The sequence below is a fragment of the Acanthopagrus latus genome, chromosome 2 (assembly GCF_904848185.1).
Source record: "Acanthopagrus latus isolate v.2019 chromosome 2, fAcaLat1.1, whole genome shotgun sequence".
Taxonomy (NCBI): Eukaryota; Metazoa; Chordata; class Actinopteri; order Spariformes; family Sparidae; genus Acanthopagrus; species Acanthopagrus latus.
The window spans coordinates 18,823,684-18,845,916 of record NC_051040.1 but is presented as its reverse complement, the minus strand read 5'-3'; the positions used below and the strand labels follow the sequence as shown (position 1 = coordinate 18,845,916).

Genomic DNA, 22,233 nt, shown 5'->3' with positions numbered 1-22,233 from the left:
CAGCCAAGTGCTGAATTGCAGAGACAGAGTGCAAGTGTGTGGGCGTTTTGTTTATCTCTCTCTTTCTCTCTCTCTCTCGCTCGGGCTCTCTCACTCATTCTCTCTCGCTCACTCCCTCTCTCTCTCTCTCTCTCTCTGTCTCTCTCTCTCTCTCTCTCTCAGTCTTTCTCTCTGTCTCTCTCTCTCTCTGACACTTCCAAAGGCGAGACCAGCAGCCTTCACCACATCCGACCCCGTAAAGAGCCTTCTGAGTGATGACAAAATTCACAGCTGCTGTGGCTCTTGTCATATGGTCCCTCCATTAACCTAAAATGACATGAAACAGGAGGCAGAGCCTGGCCGCAGGTGGCGAGAATAAAAAGAATTAACAGATAGAGAAATTGAAATTTGTTTTTACATATATGTAATAAAATGATGAGGGTTGAAGGAATTGCATTTGACATGCTCATTTTCTCGCAAGCCCATACTGCAGCCCACATTATCAATGTTCTTTTACAGCCTACACATAACTTGGGATTCAGCTTGAAACTTTTTACTTGGTGTACGACTGAGATCTCATGATTTGAGTCATTTCTAACTTCTCACTGGGCGATCTCCTCTCCTTATTTTCAACAGGGTAAGGTTCACTTGGAGATGCGTTTGAATGAACTGATCACAGAGTCCGGATTAATAGGCCAACACTTAGTTGTCCGGTGAGTACCAAGGTTCCCTTGTTGCCAGTCAATTGAGCTCTGATCCAGTTGGTTGTCTTGTGAAATGAGAATGTTAGCAGGGAATTTGAAATCAAGATAGAATTTTAAAAACTGCAGATTAAACCAAATGAGTTCCTACACTGATTAACTTTGCAAGATTCACGGCTTCTGGTAAAAACTTCACAGGCTCAGAATAGTGCGCTGCAGAAATGTGTGGGAGAGATGGAAAATTGTCCAAGATGTTGATGGAAATTATGTGTTTGCTAAACCTCCGGAGATCGTCAGAGCGACTGAGCTTTCAAACTTGAGCCCAATAATGTGCAGTGACCCGGCGAGTTTTTGACTTCAGGCTTTACTAATCAGAAGGACCTATACATTGGTTGTACATTTGCAAATTTTAACAATCTGTTAAAAACATTCTACCTTCCTCATTATAACAGCTTTCAATATTTATTAGATTACAGACTTTGCTCAGTCCCAGAATCTAAAATCTCCTCTAAATTCAGGGCTCAAATCTTTTCTCTCTCCCTCATTGTCAGACATTCTGTATTGCTGTCATTTTGACGCTTTTGCCTTGATTAGGACCAGAGTATACTTGGAAATCAAAACTGGGGAATCTTTCCCAGAGAAAACTTGGGATGCTGCTGAGAAAATAATAAATGGAAGTACCTCTTGTGCCAGACTCGGCTTGATTCAATTTAATGTCCTCTATTATATCCGCTATTTAAAAGCCAAACCCTCTACAATGTATCCTCATTTCAACAAGGCTTGTGATGGATGTCATGGTGCTCCAGGCTGACTTTATCCACATGTTCTGGATGTGCCCTGATCTGTCTACCTAGTGTGATAAGATGGTGAATAACCACCATCGCAGAACTTTAAATCAAACAATGTTTTAGCATATGTATCATTATTGGCAACAAGAAGAATTTTATTAAACTGGAACTTCCCAGCCCCACCTAAGACCTCATGATGTTTTTTGAAACTTGAGAAAGGCTTATTTTATTCCACATGATCCACTACTTTTTTTTGGCTTGAGAGTTTTCTGTATGTGAAGGGATTTATTTATATATCTATACACTTATTGCAAAGTGTTCCTTAATGTGCACTCTAACTTAGTTGGCTGAATAAAAATATTTTTTACAAAACTAAATACAACAAATTTTCACACACTAAAACATTTACAGCAATGATAGAGGAGGGGGGTCTGCTCAAAAGAAAAGCGCTCAATGAAGGTTGAGGTTTAGCACGCAAAGCGCACCTACACGTACATGAGTGTGTGTTTCAGACCTCAGGCTGTTTATGTTGTTTTGCATCCCCCATTCATATTTGCAGAACAGGGTTATGAGGTGGAAGTGATGGCATCTGAGCAGGAAGCCTGTGCTTCTCACACTGCAACCGCTGTGGTTTTCTGCTGCCGTCATTCACTGTGTAACTTGGATTGTTTGCTCAAGCTGTCACCTGCTCGCTGTTAGCTATCACCATGTTATGCGTACACGATTAATGCTACAGGCCCCCTTTTTTCGTTTTTTCTCTACTGACCAGACGAAGCTAAAACCAAAGGGGGTTAAGCTTATCATTTGCACACTTTTAGTTAGTTTGTTGCATTATGATTAGTCACCAGATATGTCCGAGCAGAGCAAGTTATGCTTGAGTTAAGAACAGGATGCAAAGGAGGCTATAGGGAATAATGTCATGACACCCTGGAAGAATATGCACAAACATCCTGACATTGGCTCTGCTTGCTTTCTCCCTCTGGCATCACTTAGCGTTGGACTGAATTCATTCTTATTCTCTGGTGACTTGTGCTTAGCAGCCACATCCTGTTTAGGGTGCCTACAGTGTCTGTTTGTTGTCACCTGAAACATTAGTGAAAAAAGCAGTGGTCCCTGTGTGACACGAGCCGAACATGAGGGCAAAGCATCGCTTGTAAATGAAGACTGCGCCAGCAGATTGTCCCTGCATAGTGCTGCTATCTACTGCAGAAATTTTAATGATGGTGTGTGTGAGAACTTAGGACCTGGCAAAGGAGTTGTTTTTAAAATGATGATCTTGACAATTAATGCCAGATTAAGCATGTCTCAGAACTGATAAACTGGATGAAAAAAAACTTGATGTCAATATGTCAGCCTTCTCCTCTTAATGTGGCCTCTAGACATTTTGAGCGAATGAACAAAGTACAACACTGCCACATAAATCAACACTGCATGAAGAGGACACGACCCAGTAATTAGAGATGGACACATTGTACTGTATAATGTTAGCTCTATCATACCAAGTCATCACAAAACTTGTTTTTAAGATCATGTTTCCATTTTTAAACGTCATAAATGTTTATTGGGTTTGGTCTCCCCCCATTTTCCCACAAAATATAAAATATTACTACTACATATTCACTTTTTTTGTGAAAAAGCATCAATTTTTAAGTGTGCGGAATTTTAGAAATAATTAATTTAAAAAATCGAATCAATGATTTATGTTTGTTATATTAATTAATATAGTTTAAGCAAATAGAAATGATATAATCCCTTCTCCTTTTTAATTTACTTTTTTCACAACTATGTAAATAAAACAAATATTTCTGACTACTACTTTGAGGGTAATAATGTAAATTAACTTGTTGCTGAGGATATGCTTTCTGAACTAATGTCCTTGTTCACAGTATTTTATTAACGGTGTGCCTCCCTGTGTCATTATGACCTCCTCTAGGATAATAGAGTGCCAGGGACTGCCTTTGATCAGTGGGCAGAACTGTGACCCCTATGCCACCGTGTCACTAGTTGGACCTGCCAGGTAAGTCTAAATGCCACGCATATACCAAAGGAAGCTAGGATTTCCTGACAACAAACACATGATATTATTTATATGCTGCAAGTATAGAGGTGTGGAGTGCACCTTTTGACTTGTCTTACTTACATAAATAATATGAATAGTTGCGGCTGTATTTAAAGTTCTGTCACATATAAACCGAAGGAAGCTAAGATTTCCTAATAACAAACAGTGATTTTCTTTTCATTTATATGTTATTAATTTCAAAATATCATGTTTAAAAAGGAGCAAATACTTAAAACATGTATACTCCTTCCAATTTCCTTAAAATTAATGCAGTATTATCAAATTTACAGTTAGAAGACAAAAATAAAACTACTTCCTTACTTGATTTTTTGTCAGTAAAATTCACAGCAGGGAAAGTTGACTATCAGAGTTTCTGTTACGTCTCCCCAGGTCTGACCAAAGGAAAACAAAGGTAAAGAAGAAAACCAGCAACCCTCATTTCGAAGAGACCTTCTTCTTTGAGGTACATGTTTTTGCTGTTTTGCCACATCATAGGTTTAATATGATCCTTCGATTGCATTACTGTGAGATTCCTTGAATAAAAGACTCTACATGTATAACTAAGCCTATGAATAAGCCTCAACATGTTCACCCTCAGGTCACACGGTCCAGCAGCTACTCTAAAAAGTCTCATTTCCAAGTAGAGGAGGAAGACATTGAAAAACTTGAGCTTAAGTAAGTCAACGTTTTTTTCTTCTTTCATGTTTGTTTCACTTTCAGTCTCTCTTTCTCTCCCTCTCATTTCCCCTCTATGGTCTCGTTGGAAGAAAAATGATTTCTTAACAACTTGAGGACAAAAAAGTGAATCTAGATCTGGTGTGTTCTGACTACTGATAGAGAGCCTTGGGTTTCTGGTTAAGGATATATGAGGCGTCCATCACAGTGGACTCATAGCTCACTGGGTAAGACTAGACAGATTCAAAGGTAACACTCATGCATGGTTTTGAGTTTTGGATTTGAGGTGGTTTCATTGCACGGGTCTTGTGTTGGCTTTTAAGCACCAAGCAGGTAAGCACCACTCAGTAGTGATATTTATTGTTTCCCTTTTTGCCATATTTGAACGGGGTGATATTATGTGTTTGTGCTGAACACACACAGAGCAACTGAATTATATCTTACATGGTGCGTGTGTAGTTTTAGGATATATTTTCATAGATCAAATACCTTCCTCAGTTTTCATTTTCTCCCTTTGCAGAGTGGATTTGTGGAACAATGAGAATCTAGCTCAGGATGTGTTTCTGGGGGAGACGCGGGTCCCTGTCAAGGTCCTGCGAGATGACCACATCCACAAAGCCTGGTAAGTACTAGACGGAAGAGGAGGTCTTTCCACCCTGCATTCACATGCCCCTTGAATGGTCCCATTTCCTGTGTTGGCAAGTCATTCTTCTGACTTTGCCTGTTCATGATCTTTTAAAAGATAAGTTTGCCCAAAAACGAATATCATTCATTATCTACTCACCCCCATGCTGATAGAAAGATGGCCGAAGTTCCGTCCTCCACAAAACATTTCTTGAGCTTTATAGCAAAACAACAACATTCTCCTAAACACCTCAAGTAGATGGGGACTACAGAAATAAAGCATAAAGTGACTCTGCACATCTCATCTGGCATGATCCATTTCACTGTTTATCCTGAGATTCCAATTTAATTTGAAACCCTTTTCTAAATTGAAGTCATCACTGTAGCTGCTACGCTGAAAGTGTTAGTGTGCAACCTTTCTGAAGTGGGTGAACACACTTGATTCCGCATCAGGTGTGTAACAAAAATTAAGTAACGTATTTTCAAATAAATTTGGGATCTCAGAGCTTTCAGAGACTCGGATTATGCCAGCTGTAAGGATCAATTTTGTATTAAAGGACATTTTTGTTGTTGTCATTGTTGTGTTCTGGTTTTTGTTTAACTTCTTCTTCAGTTTCTAACCATTAGCCAAACATTAACTTTCGTTTGCCAACATCACAGGAGGCCTGTAGCAACTTTTTAGTTGTTTTTTTTAACTTGAGGGGGCGGTCAAATGAATTTTCCAAGTCAAGAACTAATTGTCTTTCTTCACCGCATGAATGCACTGTAATTCCTAACATATACTGTGTATTATAATTGTAAAAAATTCTACACCCTTAACAGAGTATGACAAAACAATGTGCTTTTTAAGAGATACATTTAACGTGTTTTCTGTATTGAACAGAAGTGATCCTTATAACTCCAGATCCTGACTGATTTCTGATTTATCAAACTATGACATTAATTTTGAATTTATTCTTTACAAAATACAAATCATGCTCTGTAATTTGATTTAAATGATGTACATTTTAAAATCTGATGTCGTTCTGTGACTATCTCTAGACAACAGCTTCTGGAGTAGATCACAATGACTCCTGGTATAGATATGAATTCCAAAGGCAGAGACTTTTATTTCCCATGACTGAAAATGAATAGGCCTATTTTAGATTTCCATGGAAGATGAAAGACTGTCAAGAATGCATACACCTTTCCAGCTCTTGGTTGTTTACCACCACAGATATGACTTTCTGGGTTTATATTAAAAAAAAAACATTTTTCAGTAGATCTAATTGTGCTGTGGAAACATAAGACGCATTGATTAAGTTAGTCTAGGACGTTCTTTTATCTATACCTGACTAAATCTGATGAGTTTGTTTCTTCTTAATAATGTGTTACAGTTTTTGCGATTAACAAATCGAACCAGCCTGTCAACATTGTTCGCTCTGACTCTGACTCATGGCCCGGTCATCTTCCTTTTAACAGATCACTTCTTTAAACTCTCCATTCTTTGGAGTCTTTCTTTTTAGGAACTCTGTCCTGCTTATCCACCAGGACTCACTGAACTCGTTTTCCTTTACGATTTTAAAAGGTGTTTATTAAAAATCTTCCTAGATTTCTCTGTGTTCAGCAGTTTTTTCCATTGTGTGGGTGTCTCCTAGCTTTGCGTCAGTGTAGGTGATGTGGGATTATGCCAGATAGCAATCTGTGAGTACATGAGGGCTGGTAGTTGAGTGCGTGGGTGGCTTTTTGCATGGTGGCAGTACCTCATGTCCTGTGTTTATGCTGGAAATCGTCCATTTTGCACACATAAAAACTGTTCAGCCTGGTGAAATCAGCTCAGGTGATCTGTTGACTTGTTCAGGGAAGCGACTCTCTGCCTGTGTACCATGATTACAGATCAAGCAGCTTATGGACGAGCCTACAGTATGTGGCTGCAGCCTTTTGAAGCACTGCAGCTCAACTCTGCATTTAAACATTCTGTGTTTTGCTCCACCTGTTGGCTTTAGAGAGACATGCATGCTGCAGAAATATGAGCAATGCTCTCTTGAACAAAGTTCACTATAAAAGCTTTAATTTTAAGTGGAAGTTATCCAGTCCAACATAATTATTAAAACAGCTGGGAAATTAATGAGTTAATGTCAAAGACAGTATAGCATTTGCAGGTAGGAATTAGCTTTATTGAGCTGTGAATGACTATGAATGCCCTTAACAGTGAGTTTGAGCTGCTTTCATCTTGATAACACTTCAGAGGACTGTGTTCTTGGCTTCATTGTACTGTATCCAGGCATTTATGTCCAAAAAGTATGTTCAGCTGTTGTTTTTTGATGCAGAATGGTATTTTCATGTAGAAACCATCCAATATTTAGAAAAGGCACAGGTTTACAGCACATTAAGGGTCTTCATTTAACAAAATACTGACTGATAATGATGTTTTCCTCCAGTGCAGTAAAGCTTTTGCAGATTAAGCCCTGCATTCTCTCCTTTTTTTTCATTTTAGCTCTCTTTTTTGCCTGTAATTTTTTGTTACAGTTGGTTTCTGATGTGTTGAGCAGGTGGTTGCAGGGCACAGAATCAACCTTCCGTCAGCCACCATTTTCTTAAAGCTGTAGAAGCTTGAAATTATTAGACTGATATTGATGCTGTTTTAATATCAGGCTATATTTCTTACGAGATTGAAGAGTATTTGTTTTTCCACACAGCACAACTCAGTAACATGATGTCTGTCTCCTTCTGTTTTTCACAGGTATCTCCTCCAGCCCAAGGGGAACGGCAGCAAGTCCAAGTCAGACGATTTGGGATCCTTGCGTCTGAGGCTGACCTACATAGAAGACACGGTGCTGCCATCTGCCTGCTACACACCACTCTGCAACCTGCTGCTCAAATCCCCAGATGTGAAGGTAGGAAAACAGTTTAAGTTACTGTAATACAGAGGGGAAAACATTTAAAAGCACATACATGAATGTAAATTTCTCTTTTCTCTCTCTGTCTGCCCGTTTAGCCCATCTCGGCGTCAGCAGCACACATCTTGGGGGATATCTGCAGAGAGCGATACGAGGCTGTGCTGCCGACGGTTCGACTGCTGCTTCACCACAATCGCTTTGTGCCTTTTGTCTCTGCTGTGGCAGCGCTGGAGCTGGACAACACTCAGTGAGTACTCACACATGCACACCTACAGTAGAGGTAGGAATGCATAAACAGTTATATGGATAAATGTCATGACCTACACTTTTACTTCTCCTATCCATTAAGAGTTTAAGTTAAGTTCCTGTTTTTTATATGACAACTTGGGTGTTTCTGCCATCCTTCCTTCTGGCTGTGATAATGTAACCAAAGCTGAATTTGAAACAGGAAGCAACTCTGAAATACAATAGAGACTGAAAGGGGGAATCTGCGCAATATTCATGTTAATTTTATTTCACTCAAATAAACATTTAAAGCCGTTCAGGAGCATCACTGCGTCCTCCTGATTGTAAAACTAGTGTGGTGCAAGAAATGTCATACCCAGATGCTGAAATTGAAGCAGGAATGATGGCATTACTACAGAAATAAGGACATACTGATCTGTATTTTCCTTAATAACTGGGCTGGACTGTCAAATGCACTAAATATATGTTTAAAAAAAGAAGTGTGTGATGATTTTTTGTCAGCAAATGTGGTCAAAAGTCGTCCTAATGTTGCTTGAACATTTCTGTGTGCCCACAGGGAGGCTAACACTATATTCCGTGGCAACTCACTGGCAACACGCTGCATTGATGACATGATGAAGATTGTGGGAAAGAATTACCTGGCGGTTACCCTGAAGCCTGTAATAGATGAGGTATGAGTAACAAGGATCCACACACGCACACACACACACACACACAGTGTATATGGCAGGGAGTGCCATGAGTCACTGAGGTCAGTATGGAAACCTCGAGTTGAACAGTGACAAATAAGCAGATGTGCAGGCCTAATTTGTAGGTTTAGAGTTCTTACAGAGCGCTGTACTGACTGCCCTGGAACCCTTTTTCAATAAGATTCTGTACATGGCCTACATTCATGACAATTAATGTCATAATTTTTGGCTCAGTTGTTCATTTGTGGATTATTGGTTCTGATCTGATCTTCATAATGTGCCATCACTGTGTAATTGGTCGACTGCATACTGTCTTTGCAGTCGTAGTATTTCTGTTTTTAACAAGAGTAATCAAATACATTTGGAGGTTGGTTTTTTTTGACATTTTTAAATGTTTGCTGTACTCTAACTCATCTCCTGTTGTTTTCATTCTAATTTCACAAAACACGCACAATCTCAATCTGTGCTGTTATCTCAGTGTTGATTTATGTTTGTTCTTTTTTGTCCTTTTTAACCTTTATATAGATCTGTGAATCCAACAAAACATGTGAGATAGACCCCAATAAATTAAAGGAAGGAGACAATGTGGAGGTCAACAAGGTAAATACACTAAACTAATTTTGATCAGGCTGATTTATCTTTTGCTGCTACAGTAAATGTTCACATAAGATCATGTCATAAAACAAGCCTCCACTGTATCATTGTTGATCTCAGTGACTTTTACCTTCAAGAAGTTTTTTTCCTCTTTTTATTAAATGTCTCTAAAGTACTGTTTGTGTTGCCTCTGCAGGAAAACCTACAGGGTTATGTTCAGAAAGTCTTTTCCTCCATCACGCAGTCCAGTTCCAGCTGTCCCCCACTGATGTGTGATGTCTTCAGGTCACTGAGACACTTGGCCTGCAAACGATTCCCTGGTAAATGCCAGAAAAACAACAAAACCCATCAAGACATGTGCATAATGAATCAGTGATTATCAGTCATCGCTTCACATAGTTAGTCTTCATTCCTCTGAATGCTGTGCCAACTATGCTGGCGAACATCAGTACCAGAACAAATTACTTTACAATTAACTGATTAAGTTCTAAACATTTTCTCTATTCTTCTGATGTTTTAATTTCATCATGTGCTACAGCATGTATTTAGCTTTTGATAATTGCTTTGGGAGGCCAGAATCCTTCATTAGCATGTTGCATTTCTCTGCAGGTGACCCACATGTTCAGTACTCAGCCGTCAGCAGCTTTGTGTTCCTGCGGTTCTTCGCTGTTGCCGTTCTTTCTCCACACACCTTCCAACTCCGTTCCCATCATCCTGTAAGTGCATGTCCCTGGCACCACACTTCAACGTTTCATAAATATACTGGAGGACATATTTGTATCTGACTAACAGTGCATTGTTGTCATGATATGTTTTCTTTGATTCAAGGATCCTGAGATTTCCCGCACACTCACACTGATTTCAAAAACAATCCAGACTCTGGGCAGCTGGGGTAGTTTGTCAAAAAAACTGGTAAGATTAACAGTCAAGATGATAAACTCTGTTCAGCCAGTTAAAGCAAAACAATATTCATAATGTAGAGTCATGACATATTGAAAAAGGTATTTGTGAGAAACTATCAAAAATTTAATTCTGTTTTTTTTTTTCTCTTTTACAGTCTAGTTTCAAAGAAACCTACATGTACGACTTCTTCAAATCATTCCAAGAAGACAAGTGTATAGAAAAAGTAAAAAAGGTATTTTTCCCCAATACACATAATGTTAATGTATTCATTTATCATTCTAAGTGGTTAGCACCAACATCATTGTCAATTCTGTTCTACAGTTTCTTGATGAGATCTCCTCTAACGTCAGCAAGGAGTCCAGTGGACTGGAGGATGCGGTAGTTCTCAAGGAGGGGTGAGTGTTCATCATGGGGCTGGGGGAGGATCAGTAACAAGAACTTTTGGCTGCAAAATTTTCCAAATGTTTTCCTGGGGAAATTTTATTTCTTTATGATGAGTAAAACAAACACTTGGCTCTACCTTGTGACCCATAAAATATTTTAAAAAAACCCTCTCTTAAATATGGGGCAGGGCTAGTTTCCTGATAAGCAGCACCTGAGAGAAGGGAAGTAGAACAGAGGAGAAAACACAGAAGGGGGGAGCATGTAACAAGTAGACCTGCTTATTTCATCAACAAGTTAAGAGTCACTGGCATCAGTAACTGAAGCTGAAGTTCACGTAAGCTGCTTTAGAATAAAATCAACATTTGTTCAAAGGAAAGCTTTGTCCAGTAACCATTAAGAACTTACAGAGCCTCATGTAGAGCAGATTAGAAGTACAGTGATATTAACTGAGATTAGTGAGAGGGGTAGCTCCATAAATGCCGGCTCTCACATTATCCACAGTGCAATTAGAATTTGATATGGATCTGAAAATCGAGGGGTAAAGATTTGCACAAAACAACAACAATTTTTAAAAATTATTTGCTTGAAATTCATATTTTTTTCAGTTTTTTTTTTTTTTTATCTCCAATCAGAGCTGTGTAATTTTAAAAAGAAATAGGAAAGAAATAGAATTTTCTTTTTTACTTGAATCTTAATCCTGTGTGTGTCCATTCATAGGGAGGTACAGAAACGTGCCCAGGGGAGGAAACGCCTGGGCAAGAGAAACTTCAAGAAGAGATGGCTCAGAGTGACCAACAGGGAGCTCTCCTACCACAAACATAAAGGTGAGACCAGTTTCTATAATCTTGTACTCCAGTCTAATATATCTCACCTACAATTTGAAGCATAAAACGAACAGGAGATGGCCACATGCTGTTTTCTACAAGAGTATAATTCTTAGCCAGCAGATGGCACCAAAGTAAAGATGATCTCAAAATGCTTTGCTCAGTATGAGCTTTAGTAGATGATTAGATTGGACTAGTCATTCTCCCTCAATAACACTTCATAAATATGAGTTATTCTGACGTGACAAAACACTAAACCACTAGTCTTCATAATGTATGTGTGTGTGTATATATATATATATATATATATATATATATATATATATATATATATATAGATATATATATTTATATATTTTTTATATATATATATATATATATGTATGTATATATGTATGTATATATATATATATGTGTGTGTGTGTATATATATATATATATATATATATATATATATATATATATATATATATAATTTTAAATATATATATATGAAATTTTAAATCTTTTTTCAGCCACTTAAGTCTATTCAGTCTTAATGAAATGTTATTCAGGGAAATTGACTATTCTTGTGACACACAAAAAAAAACCTGGATAAAAAAACCTGCACGCTCTAACTCCCTGTCAGTAAGTATGTGCCCCAAGCAAGTGCCTCACTGTGGATGTACCAATAAATGTCAGTTAATGCAGCTACAGTATGCAGACGTATCATCATGTTTTGCTGGTCCACACAGCGTCTGGATATGTGCAGCTTCTGTGTATTGTTTATTCTTGTGGCACCTTAAAAGACCCGTACTCAGCAAAGCATATTAAGAAAGTAATTCATGTACAAAGTTTTTCTTACTTCCTATAGATTAAGTAGTAATAAGGAGGTTGTAGAAAGAAAAACTTAAACCTTTTCGTATTTTCTGCTATTACAAATGAGCACACAAGGAAACAGCCTATCACATATAGTTGCTTATTGCTACCTCTGAGTGTAACTGTGTATTATTCTGTACAAATGTTAAACAAAATAACTTCTGCTTTTCTCAGGGAAAGAGGCCCTCTGCATCATCAATGTCAAAAATATCAAGGCGGTGGAGAAACTGGATGAAAGTGCCTTTAACCGCAAAAATGTAAGTCAATTCCCCTCAGACACCCAGTCATCACTTCTTAAGTATGGCCCCTTTGTACTGACAACTTTAGCCCCAGAGCCAGTTCACCGAGTTGAAACATACAGTTGATAAGAGATTGTATTATCTCATGTTGGCCTCATGAGCATTTGTCGACACCCCAGTAAATGAGTGTAAGAAATGTCAAATGTTTGTCTCTTGTGCCAGATGTTTCAGGTGGTTCACTCTGAGAAGCCTCTGTATGTGCAAGCAGGAAACTGTGTGGAGGCCAGCGAGTGGTTGGAGGTCTTAGGTCAGGTCAGTCGCTGCAATGAGGGACGTCTTAGTACCTTCCATCCGTCGAACTACACCAGTGGAGCCTGGCAGTGCTGCAAAAGCCCGAGTAACAACGAGCCCGGCTGTAAGCCCTGCACAACGTGAGTCTTTACCCACATCGCCACCGCCAACACCAGGACAGACAATGTTTCAGCTATGAAGTATTGTTTCACGGGACATATGTTGCAAATCACAATAAACGCCCCATAAAATTGCTCACTGCTGTTTTGAACCTCTGCCATTTGTGGTCAGTTTCACCAACCATGTAGCTGTGAGTCATGAAAACAGGAATGTTGTGTAGGAAGAGATTTTCATTCTCACAACTGATCTGTTTCTCACGTATAGAGCAACATGCCTCTTTCAGACATTGACATACAACCCTTTTTCTCCAGGAAGCTTTTAGAGGAGCTGAACTTAAAATGTATTTGATAATTGTGTGCAGGAAGGCGGAAGTAATCAGGAAATTCTCAGCAGACGTTCATTACTGTAGAGAACGACATTTGGCCTTTCTGGGGTTTTCTTTCAATCCATTTTTCCACCTTTGCTTGTCTTCTCTCAACATCCCTTCAAATTGTGCACTGTTTTGCAGCAGGTGGCTAAATTACAATAAGCCTTTGTGCTGTTTTCACTGGAGTATTTGTCAAAAAGTATTACCAAACATCTCATTCAGTTTCATTTATGATCTACACAGTGTCACAACATTTAGGGGAATTGTCGTCGTATATACAGCTCACAGAAAATACATCCCGGCCTCAGCTGGATTTGAAACAGAAATATTACATGCTTCTATTCTCTCTGCTGTTCACACCTGGATGAGATCGCCTTACATGTTTGTTGTCTCCTGTTTCAGCACCGTGCTGGCCAACCTGCAGCTGGACATCGACTGTGACCGAGAAACGGAGAGAATTTTCTCCCTCCTCTCGTCAAACGATACCAAGCTCCAGAACATGGAGGGTCAGTTGGATTGTTGGAGCATTACATTGTGAAAGATCGTAACCTCTGATGTTGATTTATGTATGGTATCATATGTGTTAACACACCTGTGACGTGATTGTTTTAGCTCTGCTCCAGCATGATATGGATTGGTAATAAAAGCCATGACTGTGAGGTTAAAGTTCAGACTTTCAGTTTGAAGAGATGAGGTCACCCAAAACTGAAAGAAATTCAGTCATTATGTTCACTCATGCCAGTGGAAAATCGGGTGAAGTTTCGTAGTCTAACTAAACTTGTCTGGCGCTTTGCAGCAAAGCCATGTGTAGTATTCTACTAACTTTTTTGAAAATGTTAAAGGGTCTTGTCCAGTAGAATCCCAGAGTTTCCAAACTAAGCTAAAAGCGTTGGCTTGCACCCTGTTGAAATTGGCTGCATGTGCTCGACCCGCTTCGAAGGTATAAATAATGTTGTTTCAGAACAGATTGAGATCTCATGGGTTCTGGAGACTGTGCCAGATTAATGCCAGTAGCAGCTCCAGAAATGTGTTTTGGGACAATGAAACTTCACCTGACATTTCATCCACATGGTGAGAAGATTTAGGAAATTTGTTCTATAAGCTTCTTTGCTTTGATGTTGTTCACATCTTTGTTGGGTAAAACAAGTCAAATTAGTTGTATTTACATGGGCCATTTTCACTCATCACAAATGTGTCTCAAGAGGGTTTACAGTCACTGCAGCTAACAACACCCTCTATCCTCAGGCCCTCAACTCTCTAAATACAAAGTCCTCTACAAAAAACAAATACAGGGAACAAGTAGAAAATGCCTCTGGAAGAGCCACAGAAAGTGGAATCCCCTACCCAGGATGTACAGGAAGGCGATCAATGGCATGTGCAGACCAATGTAGTAAAATGACAACATGGACGGTCAGGCAAATAAACTAGCAGCCCTTTTTATAAATAGTCTCACAATTTTGACCACAGTAGCAGCAAAAACTGAAATATAGTTTGTTGTCGATCACCTTTGCCTGCAATTTCACAGTAACTATTCTTCCTGGAGTCCATGAAGGCCGACTTCAGGCCAAAATTCACCAAAACGATCAAACATAAAGAATGTGTATAGATACGATAGATAATCTAGAATCCGGTGTACTCCGTCTGCTCCAGTATAACCCGATCCTTGAGCTGCACCATGCAGCATAATGATGTCTGTCCTCTGTGTAGATGCTTGTGCCAGTATGGCGGTGTACCAGGGCCCGCAGCGGGAGCAGGAGGACTACTCCAAGTTCACCATTCAGGAACCCAAAGAGACCTTTCAGACACTGAAACAGCTTCGGAACATAATGGAGGAACTTCAGAGGCAGCACAATATCAGGAACGACACCGCCGCACAGTACGGGAGCCGGTAAGTCTGGACTGCTGTTAACTTCGTGCTACATACAAACACATACTTACACATGCTTCATAACTGCTCCTATCAGAGGTTTTACAGAGTAATCAACTAGGCAACAAAACCACCAGTCAACACTGTGCACCCACCTCTGTTGTCCTGCTCTGTTTCAGGGACAACCCCATTGTAGGGAAAACCTCTTAACCAGTGCAGGGAGGTGTGGCCTGAAACAGCCATACCAGCAGGGGTCGCTACACCACAGTGAGCGCAAAGGGAGCCCTGGGAGTTTTCTCAGCGAGAGCGCCCTCTGTGTGTCCAGGAGAAAGATGAACGATACACCCTGACCTCCAGACATCATGAGTCCACTACAGCAGTGACAGCCTTAGAACAAGAACCAGAACGAGCTTGTGAGCTCCTCCAGGATCTCTCCCCGGTCCTCGAAAACGAAACGAACCCTGAGGTGTTGTTTTCTTTGGCAGTACGTTGCCTCATCTCCTCCCCCCCCCCCCCCCCTTATAAAGAGACTCTTCTCCTCGTCTTAATTTATGTCCTCTGTGTGGAAAAGGCATCATTAGATGGTGTGTGAATAGGCTGCTAATTTTTTTTATTCACCCGGTTTTATATCAACAGCTGTGATGATGCTCTCCCAACCTTTTAAGGTTTTGCTCTGACACCTGTCTTTAGAGTTGATTTGATAATCATCATCTTTCTAGAGGGTCGACCTCTACTTGTGCCCCGTTTATCTTTCTCTACTCTTTGAGTGTCCTTCCTCGTCTGAACAAATGTGTATATATATTTTCAGAGGACAGCTGAGTAGATGAAACCGATCTGCCTTACTTCAATGGATGTTTCTTTCACATTAAATGCTGAGGGAATAATACAGAAGCACTTTAAATATTTGGAGCACTCCAAATGGAAATGATTAGATACTTGGTATCAGCTTTCCCCATTTCGATCAGTTACATGATCTCGAGTACGTTTATGTTTCATTCCTGTACAATAACATTTTTAGCCTGTAGATTTTAAGATATTTTTCTTGACCAAAGACAATTTCATAGGTTTGACTTGAAAAAAAATTAATGTATTTTGAATACAGATGTTTTAAAAATGGAGACAAATATATATATATATATATATGTGTATATATGTGTGTATATATACATATATACATATATACATGTGTATATACATATATATATGTGTATATATATATATATATATTTGGTTTCTGTTCCTGTGTTTGCCTCTACTTTGCTACATGCAGACTGCATGCTTTCGGTTTTGAATCCTGATAGCACATGATTGTGGTTATAGAGTTGTTTTTGTGTTTGTGTTTGATTGTGAATCGTATCGGTACGGTGTACATCAGATCTGTGCTGTCCTGTCGAGAGCATCTCAACATATCTATAGTGGCTTATGTGAGAAAACGGAGGAGAAATGACCAGAATGACAAATTAACCCCCATCATTACTAAATTAGTCCAGACAATCGCGGCACCTGACAAACACATCATGTCCTTTGTTTTTCTTTTTAACTTTCCACACCAGCAACACTCCACAGCTCCAAGCTGTTGTACTCAAAAGGTTTTAGAGAATCAGTTTAAAATGTGACACTTTGTGGCTTAAAGTTTAAAAGTCAGCTTTTAAACTAACAGCTGTTAGTCACAGCACTCCACTGCCAGAAGAGTCGAGTAGAGTCTGTGTAGTAAAACAAGGTTAAAGGAAAAAATTATAATTCACATTATCACAATCTGTATGTGACTAATATTTTAGCAATCTTAATCACTTTTATCCTAACATCAAATCATCAGCATATCTTACAGAAGTAGGGACAAAACAGTTTTGGAAAACAGTCTATAAGTTGTCAAAGTTGATGATAAATGCTCATCACAAGCTGTCAGAAACCAACATGAAGAAAAATGTTTTCCTGTTGGTCAAACTGAACTTTAAATATTCAGTTTGTAAGATGAAACCGATGGAAGCAACAGAATCCTCAGATATTTTGTCTCTAACCAGCAAATTTTTAGACGTTTCTACAGATGCTTTTTCTGTCAACTCATCAGTTAATCAGCAAATCTTTTTTTTTTGTGCTGGAGAAAATTGAACAATCAGACTTTTATTTCAATCCTGAATCTCTCTCTCTCTCTCTCTCTCTCTCTCTCTCTCTCTCTCTCTCTCTCTCTCTCTCTCTCTCTCTCTCTCTCTCTCTCTCTCTCTATTTTTTTGCCCATTTGAACAATGAAGTGTTGAGAAGATGCAAAAGAAACTTGAATTTAATTTAACAACCACAGTTGAACATTTAATGCTGATAATACAGGGTTGACTGTGTACTTTCCTTTCTCTCTTTGGTCCGTCATATATTTCTAACATGCATGTCTTTGTGTATTTAACAATATATTTTTCTAGGAAATTTTTTGTATCTTCTTTTTTTTTTTTTTTTTAAACACTGATTTAATGTGTTGCTATACTGGTACGGTACCTTGTTCCTTGTCCTGCAGCGCTTCTTTTGGTTTCGTCCCTGACTGTGTGTGGTTGTAGCTGCTGCCAAAATGTCCACTTATCGATAGCTTGACGCAGTGTTACTGAAGTGAATATTGTGTGTAATGTTCTACATGTTCACGTGCAGGCTGTAAGGTAATGAAATATCTAAAGGGAACCAAAACACAACTGTTGACTTTAGGAAATAATGAACTTTGCCTGTGTTTGTGAAAAAGGACCAAATTTCAACAGCGTACATGGATCTGAATCTTAACTAATGACGGCATTAAGTAATCGCTGTATGTGCTGTATGAGCTCGCATGTCGACTCCATTGCTAGTTTTAAAAAGGCCAGTGAACAGGCTGTGGTGCGCTCACCGTCATATGAAGGTGAACGTGTTGATGGCTTTTATTTCCACTCACTCGGTCACTGAATTATGTTTTTCATCTGCTTTTAAGAAGGGATATCTTCCGTGTCCACACATTGTCTGTAAGTGAAAACAGTCTTTGTCAGAATGTGGATGGAAATTCATGCAGTGGCCTGGTAGTCGCTGAAGTGCATGAGGCCAGTAGTCCTCCCAGCTTTGACGTGATGGACGGTGGCCAATTTTTTGTCATACTTTTACCAAACCGAAAGGGACGTGATCATATTTGCTTTGAACTATCACATGAATAATTCGCACATCCGATGTGTGTTTCTGAGCACTTCATATCAATTCCAGAAATGAGGGAAAAGTTTTTTTTATGCAAGTACAACATTTGATTCTTAGGGTCTGTCAACCCGAGTTTATTGTCAAAGCATCAAAAACAATGTATGAATTACTTTTCAAACCGGGGCACAGAATTGCAAAACACTCTTTTTTTTGTTCTGCCAATCACCTTACATCTGTTCTGTCAAAGAGAAGAGAGCACGAGTACAGTACACAAACAAAAGATTGTTGTTCGGAGATGTAAGAGTTTCTTAATGTCCGGTGCACAGTCAGACCGCGGAGCATGACTCACGTCTTCTGAATGTCTCCACACTGCTCGAGTACAATGTCTGTTCTTTTTGTATACACATGAAACATTTTATTTTCCATACATGGTCTTTACTGTGTCCATTTGAAACAATTTACAATAAACACTTTGTGAACGATTCTCCTACTTGTTGAGTCTCGGTGCTTCAGCAGTGGAGGACGTACGTACTCAGGACAGCCCACTGTAAAAAAAAAATGTGTTACCAGTAAATTGAAAACGCTACTTTAATAAAAAATATGTGAGTATAATCAGGAAAATTACCTTAAAATATGTAATGCAGATAGATATATTCTGACGGCTAGACTAATATAAATCATTAGATTATTATTACTCATGTATTATTGTAAAAGCAGGATTTTACATTCGATTTTTATTATCAGTTCATCTGCTCGTTATTTTCTTGATAAATTTATTGTTTGGTTTGCTGATTTTCAGAAAAAAGCCCAAAGTCACAGTTTCACAATGCTTGTCTGGTCCAACCCATAATACATGAGAGAAAACTGTACATCCTTTACTGTTGTGTGGTTTAATTCATAACATCATTTAACATTTTTAATCCTGTGTGGTTTGAATGCAAAAATCTTAATTTGTAAAATATAGTTATTATTTCAACATAAGGATATTGTGTCTTCATAAGTCACCCACCCCGTTGTATCATATTATTAGAATTATTATTACTACTACTACTTTGGTAAAAGTGAAAGGCACTCAGTTAAATAGAAAGGAACAGGCTTAAAGTATCTAAAATTAAGTGTACTCAGGTATCAGAAGTACAAGTAAAAGTATATTATTCATATACTTATGTGTATGTTTATGCTGTACGCTACAGGTCAAAGATTATCGTCCTGCCCTGTTATCAAACTTACTATTCAGCATTGTTCTGAGTATTGGAATCAGTGTCTTTATCCGTTTCCTCATGAAATAGAAGAAAGAGCAACACAAAAGTGTTTAATCATGCTCAAATGAAATGAATCGTGTTCCTTAGACTGATTTCTAAACCTCAGATGGGTTTTTTTCCCCCATGATCAAGTGATTTTCCTGAACATTAATTCCTCCATCTTTCATACTCCACCCCTGAAAACAGCTCAGTGCAAACAGCACAGTCACACCGACCTATTCAATAAATGTAACGTAGAAGAGGTTTGATTGAGACTCAGTCAGCGGCTGTGAAAATATTGCCCCGTGATCCTTCAAGTTCAAATCTGACCAAAGTACTTATGTTCTCCCGATCCACTTATTAATAAACTGATGAGCTATTATTATTCAGCAGCAGTCGGAGGAAAAGCAGTCATCCCTGCTTTTCGTTCCCGGCTTTGGCTCAGGTGCTGATTACAGGCATCCATTCATTATTTCATGCATCATATACTAGGGGGAAAAAATGATTCTTCCAGACCGAAGATCGATGGTTTACACAAAGATCGGGGCCAGTTTGTCCACATGTTCACCCGCTTTAGTCACAGAAATAAGCCCTGGGACAATGAGCCCGCAGATGACACTAAGCTCTCTGCGATTTATTGGTTTATGCGCTTCTGAATGAATTGTCATCAGCTGACAGCACTGTTAGCTGATCGCTATCTGCAGCAACAACAGCAGCGCAGAGAGAATCCTCTCTTCCCGCCGTCACGTAGCATTTCATCTTTCAGTTCACTTCGAAGCTCTGCTGGCGTGGACGTTTCAAGAACAATATTGAAGAACAAAATTTAAAATGGAAAATTGTAAAAGTAATTCTTCGTAGTTTTGTCAAAATATCGTACTACAAAATATTTGAATATTGCACTGAGGATTTTATCATTGCGCTTGGTGAGATGCTTCCACCTGTTTCCAGTCTTTACGCTAAGCTAATCGATCCTCTCATTTAAGGTGAAAAAGCGAGTTCTCTAAAATATCGAATCACCCCTTTAATCATTCAGTGCTGATTCACAGTGCACAATAGAGGCATTTGAGTCCCCACAAGTAAACTGGTTTAAAGGGTCAGCCTGGCATGACATGAATAATCACTTCTCTGTAACCTCGGCTCCGTCCTCATCCGTCACTGTCGGCATCACGCCGCATGTGGACACAGGCTGTCGTCACTCCTGCGAGCTGGGAACACAACTTTGAAAGTCTGTGATGGGAAAATATTTGTGTTTTAAGGGTCAAACTTGTACCATAGTGTTGTGAGACGTGCTAATGTTACAAAAATTCATCTGTGGAGGAAACCGGACACACCGATAACGTTATTATCTTCTATTAAAAGTTTAATTACATCTTGAATACACACACGGAGACACGCTGGGTTTTGATCCCTGAGTCCTCCTTACAGATATCGACCAGTGGTGCAGGAACCTCCTGTTCTCTGTCCCCTGCAGCTACCTGACATGCTTAAAGGGTCAGGCCACCCCAAAAAAAACAAAAAGCCCTGTAGAAGAATTTTACCTACAGAAGTGTGGCTGTGGATCTTCTGCCTCTAACGCAAAAATACCAACAATGGAGTATATTTTGTTTTTTCTCTACCGTAAAGTGCCCAAAAAAGCAGGTCATAAATTGAATAATAATAAAGTGATGATCTTTGCCAGTATCATTTATAACAGCCTGTTAAATGTTCTTCTCCATTTGCCTCTGGAGGTTTTCATAGAATCCCAAGTTCCCTGAATTTACTGACTCAGTGCACAAAGTGCAGCCATGTGCACAATCTAAGATCAAATTCATCATTAAATATTTAAAGAGAATTCTTTTGAGGAGCATCTTGCATTAGTTACATTAGTTTTCTCCTCTCTATCAGGTCATGTGTTGCATATGTGCATGTGTCATTACAGCAGAAATGTCATTTTTCTGAATCTCCTCTTCACAGCCATCTGGAAACGTTCCAGTCTTCACATTCACACTTTAACCTCAAGCATATTTGACCTTCAGATAACACCGACTCTGAGGCCATCTGAGCCTCTTTAGTTTTTTTGGACCTCTGTGTCTGTCAGCAGAGTCTCACAAGTGAATGTTCCCCCGAACATGGAATTAACAGTCCGGCTGCTCTTTATCCAACATCACTGGTTTGCCATCATGACACTGACATTAGGAGAATCATACAACTTTGTCTCGTTGACTGCAAAACCTCACCCAGCTCTCCATCCTTCATGGTGGAAGGCGTAGATAATGATTCAATCTTCATTTTTGCGTGAATTCATCCTTTAAAGCAGACGGTTTTATTGATTGCTGCCTTTTCATGTTTTCATAAATAGGGAATGCATCCATGAAGTTGTTCATGTTGCAATCGCAGCACTGTGTCCCACACACGCTGTCTTTGACTGGAAGTCAGGGGAGACTGGAGAGAGTTTTACAGGGGGAAAGTACCCCGTGCTTCTCACAGAGCTGGCCTCCCGTCAGTCCTTGTTATTCTCCACATCATGTTGCCAGACCTACCTCAAACTCCTCGGGCTCTGCCATGTAGTGTTTTGTGCCTCGGCGGCTTCCGCATAAACCAGGAAATAAGGATTAAAATAATGAATCAAACGACCAGGAAAATATATTACATCAGCGTGTCAACCAAGCAAATTAAATTCAAATGTACGACCACCTGATGCTGTAATCAGCATTTTGAGTTGAGTGAACCAAGTTAAATTTAATGGATTCATCCAATGTCAGAATGTATAGAGGACACCACTGCAAATCTG

General features: G+C 39.2%; 1 protein-coding gene across 1 annotated transcript in view; it reads left to right on the top strand.

Moving 5' to 3' along the window:
* Positions 1–18,706, top strand: part of rasa2 (RAS p21 protein activator 2) — a 30,558-nt gene extending 11,852 nt beyond the window's left edge. The window contains exons 5-24 of the mRNA XM_037080521.1: positions 616–692; positions 3,402–3,485; positions 3,918–3,990; positions 4,126–4,202; positions 4,723–4,824; positions 7,549–7,702; positions 7,804–7,952; positions 8,508–8,622; positions 9,166–9,240; positions 9,431–9,554; positions 9,844–9,950; positions 10,063–10,146; positions 10,292–10,369; positions 10,459–10,532; positions 11,239–11,345; positions 12,378–12,460; positions 12,665–12,873; positions 13,623–13,726; positions 14,928–15,108; positions 15,267–18,706. Of these exons, the coding sequence (XP_036936416.1) occupies positions 616–692; positions 3,402–3,485; positions 3,918–3,990; positions 4,126–4,202; positions 4,723–4,824; positions 7,549–7,702; positions 7,804–7,952; positions 8,508–8,622; positions 9,166–9,240; positions 9,431–9,554; positions 9,844–9,950; positions 10,063–10,146; positions 10,292–10,369; positions 10,459–10,532; positions 11,239–11,345; positions 12,378–12,460; positions 12,665–12,873; positions 13,623–13,726; positions 14,928–15,108; positions 15,267–15,297 (2,088 nt within the window). The 3' untranslated portion in view covers positions 15,298–18,706. The remainder of the gene's footprint in view (positions 1–615; positions 693–3,401; positions 3,486–3,917; positions 3,991–4,125; positions 4,203–4,722; positions 4,825–7,548; positions 7,703–7,803; positions 7,953–8,507; positions 8,623–9,165; positions 9,241–9,430; positions 9,555–9,843; positions 9,951–10,062; positions 10,147–10,291; positions 10,370–10,458; positions 10,533–11,238; positions 11,346–12,377; positions 12,461–12,664; positions 12,874–13,622; positions 13,727–14,927; positions 15,109–15,266) is intronic.
* Positions 18,707–22,233: the final 3,527 nt, after the last annotated feature.